Source organism: Microcebus murinus, chromosome 20 (genome assembly GCF_040939455.1).
Source record: "Microcebus murinus isolate Inina chromosome 20, M.murinus_Inina_mat1.0, whole genome shotgun sequence".
Lineage (NCBI taxonomy): Eukaryota > Metazoa > Chordata > Mammalia > Primates > Cheirogaleidae > Microcebus > Microcebus murinus.
Genome location: NC_134123.1, coordinates 1914169 through 1929128, shown reverse-complemented (window position 1 = coordinate 1929128; position 14960 = coordinate 1914169). Strand labels below are relative to the sequence as shown.

At 38.9% G+C, this 14960-nt stretch overlaps 1 protein-coding gene across 1 annotated transcript in view; it reads left to right on the top strand.

Annotated features, from left to right (window-relative positions):
• The window catches only part of VPS35 (VPS35 retromer complex component), a 36091-nt gene that overhangs the window by 1688 nt on the left and 19443 nt on the right, over positions 1-14960 (top strand). The window contains exons 2-6 of the mRNA XM_012773853.3: positions 6085-6183; positions 7632-7728; positions 8952-9075; positions 9583-9765; positions 14382-14595. Coding sequence (XP_012629307.1) covers positions 6085-6183; positions 7632-7728; positions 8952-9075; positions 9583-9765; positions 14382-14595 — 717 coding nt within the window. The remainder of the gene's footprint in view (positions 1-6084; positions 6184-7631; positions 7729-8951; positions 9076-9582; positions 9766-14381; positions 14596-14960) is intronic.

Sequence of the window (14960 nt, the reverse complement as noted above, 5' to 3'; positions counted from 1 at the left end):
GAACCAGTTTGGAAGCAATGAGCCAGACACACAGTTCTGTCCTCATGAGTTTTATTGGGAAAGGAAACTTCAGTGTCATTCCTTTCACAGCCTCTGTCTTTATAATTTGGACCAGTCACTCAGTCTTCTTTGAGTCTCACTTTTGCATCTGAAAAAAAATGTTGGCTTCCTTGGCCCCTCTCAGTCCTAAAATTCTAGGAAGCAATATAGTTTGTCAGATATCTTGTGTGCCTTCAATGTCATGGGCTGTGCCAGGCACTTAAGAGTCTAGTAGTGGGAGAAATGTGCTGGTGGAACTTACTGTAATGTAGTGTGAGGATTGCTTTACTAGCACTGTCAACTCAGTGCTTTGGGGTTGTGAAGGGACAGAGAATTGCCTGGGGAGATTGAGAAAGGCTACAGAAAGTAACATTTGAACCCAGACTCTAAGGAGAGTGGACAAAAATTCCCTTTGTGAGAAGAAAGGGTATTACCTGCCAATAGAAGAAGCCAGGAGAATTGAATGTTCAAGTGTGCTGTCATAGGATTTCTGGGGAGATGTATTGCTAAAATGAAGTTAGCACCAGTTGGCATTCAAATTATATTTTGAAGTTCCCTCCTCATCATTCTTACTACTTCAGTTGTTAATTTGCTCCATGTCATCATTTTTAAATAGCACTTTCATTTACATAATGAAATTTTATATCATTGTGAGATTAGTTTTCATTTTACAATTGGTTTACATTGTATTGTCAGATGACATCTACAGCATTTGAGTGAGGAGATTGACCAACAAATAGGTTTCCAGGATAGATGGAAATAATAGTTTGTATTTAATTGGGATGTGATAATAATTGTAACACTTATTACTTGTTACTAAGTGGTTTGAGCTTTTTCTGTGTCATTTCATTTATTCCTCATAACTGTGGTGCAAGTACTCTTGTTGTCCCTGTTTTATATAAGAGGAAACAAAAGTACATTGTTTGAATGTAGAGTCATTTTGTAAGTGATCACTTTGTAAGTGATAAACTTTGCTTTGCTGTTCACCTTATACCGTGTTTCCCTGAAAATAAGGCAGGGTCTTATATTTATTTTTTCTCAAGGAGACACCCTAGGGCTTATTTTCAGGGGATGTGTTATTTTCCTCTCAAAGCCTCAGCTTGCTGCATGCACAGGATGGCTGGGACCTAACCGGGGAGCTGACCTTGTTGGTGGGGCTGCCCGCACCTTTCCGGTCACCTCTGGGATAGTAGCTGTCACGATGGGGCAGATGAGAAGCATTGCTCGTCTTCTTTACCACTCTGCCATGAAATACATGGGTTGTGCAGATATGCTGTGTAGCCACACCCATCACTAGGTCTTATTTTCAGGGTAGGGCTTATATTGCACAAATGCTTAGAAATCCTGCTAGGGCTTATTTTATGGGTAGGTATTATTTTCGGGGAAACACAATAACTGTAGATTTGAGAGGCCTGTTTCTGGTTCTCAAGCTGAAATGAGCCTAATCACAATTGTTCATTTGATCTTGATTCTATACTGTTTCCTTTTTTTGTTTTTTTGATCCATGCAGCTGTTAAGCAGTTATTTGCAAATGGAAAGCCACTTTAATGTGTGAGGAGACATTGGTTGCCTGGCTTGCGTTTAATTATAATATGTTCATATAATAGCTGTTCCTTCCCAGGAAGAGCATGAAGAAGAGCCCTTAGAATAGCTGTTGATAATATAACTACATTGTCTTATGAGTAATATGTAAAAGTCCATTTGTTTATTATAGCTTTAGTTCAGGCGTCCTCAAACTATGGCCCACGGGCCACATGCGGGTGTTTTTGCCTGTTTGTTTTTTTACTTCAAAATAAGATATGTGCAGTGTGCATAGGAATTTGTTCATAGTTTTTTTTAAACTATAGTCCGGCCCTTCAATGGTCTGAGAGACAGTGAACTGGCCCCCTGTTTAAAAAGTTTGAGGACCCCTGCTTTAGTTCTTCATTTGTAGCCTACTTTGTAATCAGTTGTCTGCTGTAATTTTCAATGTTTTGTATTTACATTTCTATTAATTTTAAGTCCAGTTGATACAAAATAGAAGAATTTTGCGGCCCCAACCTGGGCCACACCTTGGCAGCCTCCACCTGGGCCTTTTAAAAAAAGAATTTTGCTAAAATTTTATTCATTTATTCATAGATCACTGAATCTTTCTAGCTTTCTAGTCATTCTATACTAATATTTTTGGAACTGTTTGTAATCTTTATATAGCCACAGTTTCATTTGTTATATAATAAAAATTATTACATATAATAGCCAAAAGGTGGAAGCAACCTATACATCAATCCATGAATGGATAGATAAACAAAATAGGCTGGGTGTGGTGGCTCACCCCTGTAATCTTAGCACTCTGGGAGGCTGAGGCGGGAGAATTGCTGGAGGTCTGGAGTTCAAGACCAGCCTGCGCAAGAGTGAGATCCTGTGTCTACTAAAAATAGAAAGAAATTAGTCGGACAACTAAAAAAAATATATATATATATAAATTAGCTGGGCATGATGGCCCATGCCTGTAGTCCCAGCTACTCGGGAGGCTGAGGCAGAAGGATCGCTTGAGCCCAGGAGTTTGAGGTTGCTGTGAGCTGCCTGATGCCACTCTAGCCCAGGCAACATAGTGAGACTGTCTCAAAAACAAACAAACAAACAAAATGTGGTATATACATGCAATGGAATATGATTCACTTTTTAAAGGGAGGGAATTCTGACACGTCCTACAACATGGATGAACCTTGAAAACATGGCTAAGTGAAATAAACCAAACACAACAGGAAAAATATTGTATGATTTCATTTATATGAGGTACACAGAGTAGTCAAACTCAGAGGAAAAACAAAAAGAATTGCCTTGTGCAGGGGCAGGGAATTTAATGGGTATAGAGTGTCTATTTCCATTTTGAAAGATGAAAAAGTTCAGGAGATGGATGGTGTTAATGACCGTACAACAATGTGAATGTACTTAATGTTTAAGTACTGTACACTTAAATGTGATTAATGTTAAGTACTGTACACTTAAACATGATTAAAATGGTAAATTTTATGTATGTTTTACCACAATAAAAAAGGAATTATTATAAAAATACCCTGATGTATCTATCATACCTCATCCCTAAGTTGACCATTTGAACTTAATGAAATCCATTGATTAAAATTATTATTAAATCTATCACATCTGGAGGTAAGGAGCTAAAACAATCTATAAGATTGTAATACATCTTTACATACAGAAAAAAAGAATAAAAAAGTTAAAGCAATTAAATTATTTTATATTTTAAATAATAAAATGATAAATAAAATAAAACAATCTAAATGATAGCTTTGGGCTGGGTGCGGTGGCTCACGCCTGTAATCCTAGCACTCTGGGAGGCCAAGGCGGGAGGATCACTCAAGGTCAGGAGTTCGAGACCAGCCTGACCAAGAGCGAGAGACCCTGTCTCGACTATAAATAGAAATTAATTAGCCAACTAAAAATATATATAGAAAAAATTAGCCGGGCATGGTGGCACATGCCTGTAGTCCCAGCTACTTGGGAGGCTAAGGCCAAAGGATTGCTTGAGTCCAGGAATTTGTGGTTGCTATGAGCTAGGCTGACAACACGGCACTCTAGCCCAGGCAACAGAGTGAGACTCTGTCTCAAGACAAAAAAAAAAAAATGAACTAAATGATAGCTTTGTTTCACTAAAATTCTCAGAGGACTAGACCATGATAAATAGTAAATTTCATTAAGTCAGAATCCTTAAATGGTGATGTCATCCTTGTGAAACCAGCATTTTATGGTAATAGTTCTGCTGTATAATTAATGTTCCCTTTAAACAAAGTTTAAAAGACGCCTAACTTTTTCTTTAAAATTTATTTATGATTTTGAAGGAGACTGTAGCAGAATTCAGTGTACTAGAGTTTGTCAGAGGAAAAAAAAAGTGATACATGGCATTGGCATTGCTCATTATTCAATTAATTTTTTCTTATTCCAAAATTAGACTAGGAGTTTTCAGCTTTTATAAGCTATTTTAGTTTTTTTTTTTTTTTTTGAGACAGAGTCTCACTTTGTTTTCCCAGGCTAGAGTGAGTGCCGTGGCGTCAGCCTAGCTCACAGCAACCTCAAACTCCTGGGCTCAAGCAATCCTCCTGCCTCAGCCTCCCAAGTAGCTGGGACTACAGGCATGCGCCACCATGCCCGGCTAAGTTTTTCTATGTATATTAGTTGGCCAATTAATTTCTTTCTGTTTATAGTAGAGACGGGGTCTCACTCTTGCTCAGGCTGGTTTCGAACTCCTGACCTCGAGCAATCCACCCGCCTCAGCCTCCCAGAGTGCTAGGATTACAGGCGAGAGCCACCGCGCCCAGCTGCTATTTTAGTTTTAAAGTGGCTAATGTTTGTTAGTCCCAAAATGAAGTTTTGTTTTGATTGTTTTAATGAAACAGACCAGATTTTACTTTCATGTTTATGTATAAGTCCTTGCCTTCTACCTTTTGGGTTCATTGTGTGGGAGGGACTCTGTCTTTAGTCTTTTTTAAAAAATTGAGGTGAATTTGACATAAAAACCATTTTAAAGTGAACAATTCAGTGGCATTTAGTACATTTGTGGTATTGTACAACAACTACCCCTATTTAGGTCCAAAACATTTTCCTCATCCCAAAAGAAAACCCTGTATACCTGTTAAACAATTACTTCCCCCCCCTCCTGGTAACCATCAATCTTCTTTCGGTTTCTATGGATGATTTACCTATTCAGGATATTTCATATAAATGGAATCATACAAAATGTGACCATTTGTGTCTCGCTTCTTTCATGTAGCATAACATTTGGGTTATGAATGGGTTCATGAATGGGTTAATTCATGTAGCATGTATCAATACTTCCTTCTTTAGTCATTTTTTTGTTGAATATATACTCTAAACATTCTAAAACCAACTTCTTCATTCATGAAGTGAACATTATATATAGCAATATATATATAACATTATATATATTATATGTTGTGTCCCAAGGACGTAAAAATGACCATCATTTATAATTATAATGTTACACATGCTATGGTAGAGATGTAAACACAGTGTTTATACAGCATAAAGTAGTGGTTAATTCTACTGGACAGGGAGATCTAATTCATTTTACAAGCACATTTTTGCTGATGGCAAAGAGAAGAGTATCTAGATATATTTTGTGCTTTATAGCTATAGATCCATATATTTGAAATGAGATAAGCTAGGTATTTGAGGAAAGTACTCTATCATTTTCTACTTTAAGTCAGTAACAATAATTTCAGCTATTTTATTTCTAAGCTGTTTAGTCCTTTGTTATATATTTCTGGGCAGGAGGCAGGTGGTCATTGTTCTCATAGAAAGGAGAGGTTTTTTTTTGTTGTTTTTTGTTTTTTTGTTTTTGAGACAGAGTCTCGCTTTGTCGCCCAGGCTAGAGTGAGTGCCGTGGCATCAGCCTAGCTCACAGCAACCTCAAACTCCTGGGCTCAAGCAATCCTACTGTCTCAGCCTCCCGAGTAGCTGGGACTACAGGCATGCACCACCATGCCCGGCTAATTTTTTCTCTCTATATTAGTTGGTCAATTAATTTCTTTTATTTATAGTAGAGATGGGGTTTCGCTCTTGCTCAGGCTGGTTTCCAACTCCTGACCTTGAGCAACCATGCGCCTTGGCCTCCCAGAGAGCTAGGATTACAGGCGTGAGCCACCACGCCCGGCCGAGAGGTTTTCAAAAAAGAGATTTGAGTTAGACTATACCTGTCACAAGATTTAGATTGGTTGGATGACTATGTTCTGGTTTAATTAGCAGAACATAACCATGAACTACTTCCACAAGAATATTGAATCAGTTTCTGAGGAAGGCGATTCTTCATACACTACTGTTTTCCTTCATCAGTCATATGCTGTTAACTTCAGTGACTGGGCACAGCTCTGTGTTCAGTAGCTGTCAAAAACTGATAAATGGGTTTGAAATATAGAGCTGGAATGAGCCTTTGTGAAAGTCTTGGAGAGGACTATGGCTAGATCTGTAGAAATAACAGATTTGGTAGAAAAATGTGCTTATGAGACATTAATGGATTTTTTTTTTCAGCCTACAACACAGCAGTCGCCTCAGGATGAGCAGGAAAAACTACTGGATGAAGCTATACAGGCTGTGAAGGTCCAGTCATTCCAGATGAAGAGATGCCTGGTAAGAATGAAAATATCGGAGGCACAGGTGCAGTTTGTGTTCCTAAGAAAGCATCTGTAGTGTTTTCTAAAGTTAGTAGCACCGCTGCTTCTGGTAAATCTAATCTTCAGTGTCCACCAGCATCTGTCTTGAGTCCCACATCTCTCAAGCACTCTGGAGCAATGTCAACAGAGAGCCCTGGTTACTCATATTGATATTTATGGTTTGGGGTTTTCTGTCTTCCCTTTTAGAATGTAAGCTCATGAGAACAAGAGATCCTGCCTTTTATTTACATGTTACTGTATTGTCACCACGCCATTATCTGACCTGAATTACTAGACTCTTTGGTTCTATACTTCAAACCTGACATATATTTAATAGTGGGTACCCAGTAAATGCGTGTTAAATGTATTTAAATGCTTTCAGTTTGAATTATTCAGCTTTTTTCCCCCTTCAGTATCTTGATTTTTATCTTGAAAAAATCAAAAACTTGATTTTTATCTTGAATAGATATGTTTATTGCAGAAACTAGCTAAAAATTATACTTAATACTTACTTATATATTTTCATATTCTAAAAGATAGGCTAGGGGACAATCTATGAAGATACTGTAGATCTTCTGGAGTAAAATTTAAGGAATTGAACTGAATAGGTTAGTACTTCAACCCATAAGTTGCTGTGATGATGATTATGATGTTGATACTTTGTAAAGTGTCTTACAGTTTCTAAAGCTTAGTATTAATAAAATGCTCTTGTATCTTGTATAGGTTTCCTTGCAAACAAATTTGGAATGAAAAATAAATGTCTTGGAACAGAGAAAATGGATTTGCTATTCTTTGCTTCTTTTTCTTTGTGTGTATGGGTAGTGTGTCCTATATCTCAAGGAGCTGTCTTCATTTATGAGTTTAGTGGAGCATGTGGACATTGGGAGGAACATAGGAGACAGTAAACTTACATGGTAATCATTTCACACAGCTCTGAAGGGTCTTTAACGTATGACAAAGCCATTGTCAGGATAGTGTCTTAGCTTCAAAAGAATTGGAATGCAAGCTCTTTTTATTGCAGGTAAAATGTGAATTAATGGAGCTAGTTTCCTAGTCTCTAGGGGCTGAAAAGATTAGTGTTATCCGGAAGCTCACAGTCCTAGATATGTAAGTCTTGCCAAGCTCTCTAGCCCTGGTGAGGAATCATGCATCTTTTTCTTTTTTGTAAAGAGAAAGCAAGGTGAAACTAAAGTTGATTTTTTAAAATGTGGTTAAAATAATTTAAGGGATTTATACTTTTAAAACTATGCAACAAGTCCTTGATGTAAAGAGTTTATACAACCTAATAGTTGATTAAAATAAAGTTGAAAAAATAAAGAAGATAAATAAATTTTAAAAAAATAAAAAAGAAGAAAAGTTTATACAACCAAAATAAATGTTTATTTAAATTAAGGATTCTGATCTATTCTCTTGGTATTTCTGTAGGACAAAAACAAGCTTATGGATGCTCTGAAACATGCTTCTAATATGCTTGGTGAACTCCGGACTTCTATGTTATCACCAAAGAGCTACTATGAACTTTGTATCTTTTGAATGTCGAAGAACAAACATTTGGACCATACTTCTTAGATAAGACCAATTTTGTTCTTTATTAAATTTCTCTGGAGTTACATTATTCTTCATTGTCGTAGTCAAATGGTATTCCTTTTCCATGTCGATATGCTAAATGAGAAAAAAGCTTTCAGAATACTCTTTATCTATGCTTAAACATCTTTAAATGGGTTGTTATATCTTAATTTTTTTTCCTTGACACAAGGTCTCACTCTGTTGCTCAGGCTAGAGTGTAGTGGCATCAGCCTAGCTCACGGCAACCTCAAATTCCTGGGCTTGAGCGATCCTCCTGCCTCAGCCTCCTAAAAGTAGCTGGGACTATAGGCATGCACCACCATGCTTGGCTAATTTTTTCTACTTTTAATTGCCCGGCTAATTTCTTTCTATTTTTAGTAGAAACGAAGGTCTCTTTCTTGTTCAGGCTGGTCTTGAACTCCTGAGTTCAAGCATTCCCCCCACCTCGGCCTCCCAGAGTGCTAGGATTATAGGTATGAGCTACCCATGCAGCGTATCTTAATTTTCAGACCCTTCATGAAGCAGATGGATTCTTTATTGCTTAGAATTTGTCATATAGGACTCTGAAATGAAAAAGAATTCAATCATTTGCCATTTCAAAATTTGTTAGTAATCTGACAGGTAATCACCGTATTTACTGCTTTGTTTCACCAGATATCCTTTAAAACATTTATTTTGAAGTTAGAAAGCCCAACTGAAATTATCTTCACTTAAGCACTCCCTCTTAAAGGACTAAGATTTAAGATATCTGCCCAGTACTTTTTTTTTTTTTTTTGAGACAGAGTCTCGCTTTCTTGCCTAGGCTAGAGTGAGTGCCGTGGCGTCAGCCTAGCTCACAGCAACCTCAATCTCCTGGGCTCAAGCAATCCTGCTGTCTCAGCCTCCCGAGTTGCTGGGACTACAGGCACGAGCCACCATGCCCGGCTAATTTTATATATATATATATTAGTTGGCCAATTAATTTCTTTCTATTTTTATAGTAGAGAGGGGGTCTCGCTCAGGCTGGTTTTGAACTCCTGACCTTGAGCAATCCGCCCGCCTCGGCCTCCCAGAGTGCTAGGATTACAAGCGTGAGCCACCGCGCCCGGCCTGCCCAGTACTTTTAATGACTCTAACAAGTTTCAGAGTTTTACTTAGGTTGGCTTATCTTTATTTTTAGTCCTTAATCATTATTAAAAGATATGGCTATTTCTGATGAACTACACTACTTGGAGGTCTACCTGACAGATGAGTTTGCTAAAGGAAGAAAGGTGGCAGATCTCTATGAACTTGTACAGTATGCTGGAAACATTATCCCAAGGCTGTAAGTAATTAACGATCTGAGGACTTTTATATCTGCATTCCCACTTTGTTATGTCCTTTAAAATTAGCAGTCTTTTAAAAAAAAATTTTTTTAATGGTATTTAATTTCTTAACAAATTGAGATTAACATTTTGGTAGATACACTGTTATTTAAAGTTTTATTGTAATTAAATTTACTTTTTATATAGTTATTTGCAGAATTTTAGTGATAGAAAACGTAGATATGCTATTTTGTGTAATATCTTGACTACTAGAAAAATTAATATGATGACAATTATTCTCTTTCTGATACATTTAAAGGTGATATGTATCTATATGTAGTACCCATATACACTTTTAGGAGTTGGTCAGTGCAGTGGTTACATTTTAAATCAGATAATATTTCCTTCATTGTACAGGAGAAAACATAGTTCTTAATTTGTTTATTTAATATGTTTATATTCAGTGTGTTTAGAAATAATCAAATTCTTAATTCCTGAAATCAAATGCTTTCTCATAATTCTCCTAGTTATCTGTTGATCACAGTTGGGGTTGTATATGTCAAGTCATTTCCTCAGTCCAGGAAAGATATTCTGAAAGATTTGGTGGAAATGTGCCGTGGTGTGCAGCATCCCTTGAGGGGTCTATTTCTTCGAAATTATCTTCTTCAGTGTACCAGAAATATCTTACCTGATGAAGGAGAGCCAACAGAGTGAGTGATTTTCTTTCTTGATTTAGTCGTAATGTTTTTTAATTGTATAATATATAAAAGTATAGAAAAGGGTATATAAATTTAAAAATATCAATAATTCTCCCACCCATAGTCAGCCACTGGTAGCACTTTGTGTATAGATTTCCTCTGTGATAGAGAACTCCTTAAAGTATGTGGTATGATCCAAAATGTGCTCCATGTAAGTTATGTCTTTGGATTATCAGAACCTGATTTTCTCATTTAATATATTGAGTATTATTCTATTACATTAAATGTTCTTTTTTTTTTTTTTTTTTTAAGACAGAGTCTTGCTTTGTTGCCCAGGCTAGAGTGAGTGCCGTGGTGTAAGCCTAGCTCACAGCAGCCTCAAACTCCTGTGCTCAAGCAATCCTGCTGCCTCAGCCTCCCGAGTAGCTGGGACTACAGGCATGCACCACCATGCCTGGCTGATTTTTTCTATATATATTAGTTGGCCAATTAATTTCTTTCTATTTGTAGTAGAAACAGGGTCTTGCTCTTGCTCAGTCTGGTTTCGAACTCCTGACCTCAAGCTATCCACCCACCTCAGCCTCCCAGAGTGCTAGGATAACAGGCGTGTGCCACTGTACCCGGCCATAAATGTTCTTTTACAGTATGATTGTTTAACCCAAGTTATATTTTGGCCGGGTGTGGTGGCTCACGCGTATAATCCTAGCACTCTGAAAGGCTGAGGTGGGAGGTCAGGAGTTCAAGACCAGCCTGACCAAGAGTGAGACCCCGTCTCTACTAAAAATAGAAATTAATTGGCCAACTAAAAATATATAGAAAAAATTAGCCAGGCATGGTGGCGCATGCCTGTAGTCCCAGATACTTGGGAGGCTGAGGCAGAAGGATTGCTTGAGCTCAGGATTTTGAGGTTGCTGTGAGCTAGGCTGATGCCATGGCACTCTAGCCCGAACACACAGCGAGACTGTCTAAAATAATAATAATAATAATATAATTGAGTATTTTTCTACTACATTAAATATTCTTTTTTTTTTGTTTTTGAGACAGAGTCTCGCTTTGTTGCACAGGCTAGAGTGAGTGCCGTAACATCAGCCTAGCTCACAGCAACCTCAAACTCCAGGGCTCAAGCAATCCTCCTGCCTCAGCCTCCGGAGTAGCTGGGACTACAGGCATGCGCTACCATGCCCGGCTAATTTTTTTCTATATATATTAGTTGGCCAATTAATTTCTTTCTATATTTATAGTAGAGACGGGGTCTCACTCTTGCTCAGGCTGGTTTCGAACTCCTGACTTCGAGCAATCCGCCCGCCTCCGCCTCCCAGAGTGCTAGGATTACAGGCGTGAGCCACCGCGCCCGGCATAAATATTCTTTTAAAGTATGATTTTTAACACAAGTTACATTTTGAACTCTTGACCTCCGAGCAATCCGCCCCCCTCGGACTCCCAGAGTGCTAGGATTACAGGCGTGAGCCACCGCGCCCGGCATAAATATTCTTTTAAAGTATGATTTTTAACACAAGTTACATTTTGAACTCCTGACCTCGAGCAATCCGCCCCCTTTGGACTCCCAGAGTGCTAGGATTACAGACATGAGCCACCGCGCCCGGCCACAAGTTACATTTTGGCTGGGCATGGCGGCTCATGCCTGTAATCCTAGCAGTCTGAGAGACCGAGGCGGCGGAGGGATCGTTTGAGCTCAGGAGTTTGAGATCAGCCTGAGCGAGAGCGACACCCCGTCTCTACTAAAAATAGAAAGAAATTAATTGGCCAAATAAAACTATATAGAAAAAATTATCCTGGCATGGTGGTGCATGCCTGTAGTCCCAGCTACTCAGGAGGCTGAGGCAGGAGGATCGCTTGAGTCAAGGAGTTTGAAGTTGCTGTGAGCTAGGCTGACGCCACTGCACTCTAGCTTGGGCAACAGAGTGAGACTTATGGGCTGCTAGTTACACTGGAATGTAAGTGATTTTTTTTTTTTTTCTTTTTTTTTTTAAATGCTATCATTAAGGATATTTTTTTTTTTATTTTTTTTTTGATTTTTATTTTTTTTTTTTTTGAGACAGAGTCTTACTCTGTTGCCCTGGCTAGAGTGAGTGCCATGGCGTCAGCCTAGCTCACAGCAACCTCAAACACCTGGGCTCAAGCAATCCTCCTGCCTGAGCCTCCCGAGTAGCTGGGACTACAGGCATGTGCCACCATGCCCGGCTAATTTTTTCTGTATGTATTACTTGGCCAATTAATTTCTTCCTATCTATAGTAGAGACGGGGTCTCGCTCTTGCTCAGGCTGGTTTCGAACTCCTGACCTCGAGCAATCCGCCCGCCTCGGCCTCCCAGAGTGCTAGGATTACAGGCGTGAGCCACCGCGCCCAGCCTAAGTGATTTTAATTATCTGTGCACACAAGTTAGATATTACTCCAAAAAAGAAAAAAACAAAAGAGAGACTTCTGTCTCTTGCGTGACCAGTTTTCCAGTATAGGAGTCTACTGTACTTTTATCCCACAGCAATGTTGGATGGTCAGCAGGCTGTGGACTGGGTAAGCTGTTCATGTGACAGGTCCCAGACTGAAGAACTTAATTCTTTTTGTAAAAGGTTTATTCATTTATTTTATTTCTTTTTTATTTTTTTTTTTTGAGACAGAGTCTCACTCTGTTGCCAGGGCTGGAGTGTGTTGGCGTCAGCCTAGCTCACAGCAACCTCAAACTCCTGGACTCAAGTGATCTTCCTGCCTCAGCCTCCCAAGTAGCTGAGACTACAGGCATGCACCACCATGCTGGGCTAATTTTTTCTATGTAGTTTTATTTGGCCAATTAATTTATTTTCTTTTCTTTTTTTTTTTTTGAGACAGAATCTTGCTCTGTTGCCTGGGTTAGAGTGCCATGGCATCAGCCTAGCTCACGGCAACCTCAAACTCCTGGGCTCAACCAATCCTGCTGCCTCAGCCTCCCCAGTAGCTGGGACTACAGGCATGCGTCACCATGCCCGGCTAATTTTTTCTATATATATTAGTTGGCCAATTAATTTCTTTCTATTTATAGTAGAGACGGGGTCTCGCTCTTGCTAAGGCTGGTTTCGAACTCCTGACCTCAAGCAATCTGCCCTCGGCCTCCCAGAGTGGTAGGATTACAGGCATGAGCCACTGCGCCCAACCCAATTAATTTCTTTATATTTGTAGTAGAGACAGGGTCTCGCTCTTGCTCAGGCTGGTTTTGAACTCCTGACCTTGAGGGATCTTCCTGCCTCGGCCTCCCAGAGTGCCAGGATTACAGGTGTGAGCCACCATGATTGGCCGTATTTTATTTCTAAGATATAGAATTCAGTGGTTTTTAGTATATCTGCATCAATTTTTAAATAGTATGGAAAAGATAAAAACTTAATAATTCAGAGAAATTGATAAGATTATTTGCTTTATTATGATTTGATTCCTCATTTTGAACATTTATTAATTAATAAAAAATTCTGGGCCAGGCGTGGTGGCTCACGCCTGTAATCCTAACTCTCTGGGAGGCCGAGGTGGGCAGATTGCTCAGGGTCAGGAGTTCGAAACCAGCCTGAGCAAGGGCGAGACCCTGTCTCTACTATAAATAGGAAGAAATTAATTGACCAACTAATACATATAGAAAAAATTAGCCGGGCATGGTGGCGCATGCCTGTAGTCCCAGCTACTCGGGAGGCTGAGGCAGGAGGATCGCTTGAGCCCTGGAGTTTGAGGTTGCTGTGAGCTAGGCTGATGCCACGGCACTCACTCTAGCCTGCACAACAAAGTGAGACTCTGTCTCAAAAAAATAAAAATAAAAATAAAAAAAAATAAATTCTGAAAACTAAGGTCCCCATCCTAGGAGATAACAGAAAAGTAAGGCAGGAAATACATTGTCTCTTCCCTCAAAAAGCTTACATTCCATTTGAAAACAAAACATTCAACAATAAAATGATGTAGTTAGCAGTATACCATAAGTGTTACATTTTTTAGCCTTTTGGCTGTGTGTGGTGGCTCACACCTGCAATCCTAGCACTCTGGGAGGCCAAGGCGGAAGGATTGCTTGAGCTTTGGAGGAAGGAGTTTGAGGTTGCTATCAGGAGTTAGAGACCAGCCTGAGCAAGAGCGAGACCCTGTCTCTACTGAAAAAATAGAAAAAATTAGCTAGTGTGGTGGTGCATGCCTGTAGTCCCAGCTACTTGGGAGGCTGAGGCAGGAGGATCACTCGAGCCTGGGAGTTTGAGGTTGCTGTGAGCTAGGCTGATGCCACAGCCCTACAGACCAGGCAACAGAGTGAGACTCTGTCTCAAAAAAATAAAAAAAATTTTTTTTTTTTTTTAAGTCAGTAACTGGTTAGGAAAAAAAAAATTTTTAACCTTTTTTAATTAAGGGAGTTGCCTTAAGAACACATCCAGTTGGTCCGAGTTGGGCAAAGTAATTTGTCCCTTTAAACTTGTGTCCTCTGCCTGGCATTTTTTCCCCTTGCAATCTATTTCCCTTGAAATTTAACACGGAGCCACTGAAGTTGAAAATGGATTTCTATTAAAATGTTGGTATATTACAGAGATAAGGAAATGTGCAAAGGAGAGGGGTAGCAGTAAGTTGGTCCTGTAATTTAATATTATATAAATATTTTTCCAACTGTTTCTTTGCAGTGAAGAAACAACTGGTGATATCAGTGATTCCATGGATTTTGTACTACTCAACTTTGCGGAAATGAACAAGCTCTGGGTGCGAATGCAACATCAGGGCCATAGCCGAGATAGAGAAAAAAGAGAACGAGAAAGACAAGAGCTGAGAATTTTGGTGGGAACAAATTTGGTGCGCCTTAGTCAGTTGGAAGGTGTAAATGTGGAACGTTACAAACAGGTTTGTATTTTTTTACCTGTCATCTCTTCTTATATTGTGAGATACTAACTAAATCTTATTTTTAAAATCCAAGTATTTTTGTTATTAATAAATTAATACTACATTGCAAAACATTTTAAAATGGCTTTTTTTGGAGAAGACCTAAATAAACTGAAAGATAGACACACTGTGTGGGAATACTTAATGTTGTCAAGTTAGCAGTTTTCCTTAAATTGATCCAGAGATTCAGTGTGATCTCAGTTAAAATCCCTGCAGGCTATTTTGTAGAAATCAACAAGCTGCTTCTAAAATTTATATGAAAAAAACAGAAGAGCCACAATTTTGAAAAAAGAGGAACAAAGTTGGAGAACTCAGACAACTGGAAT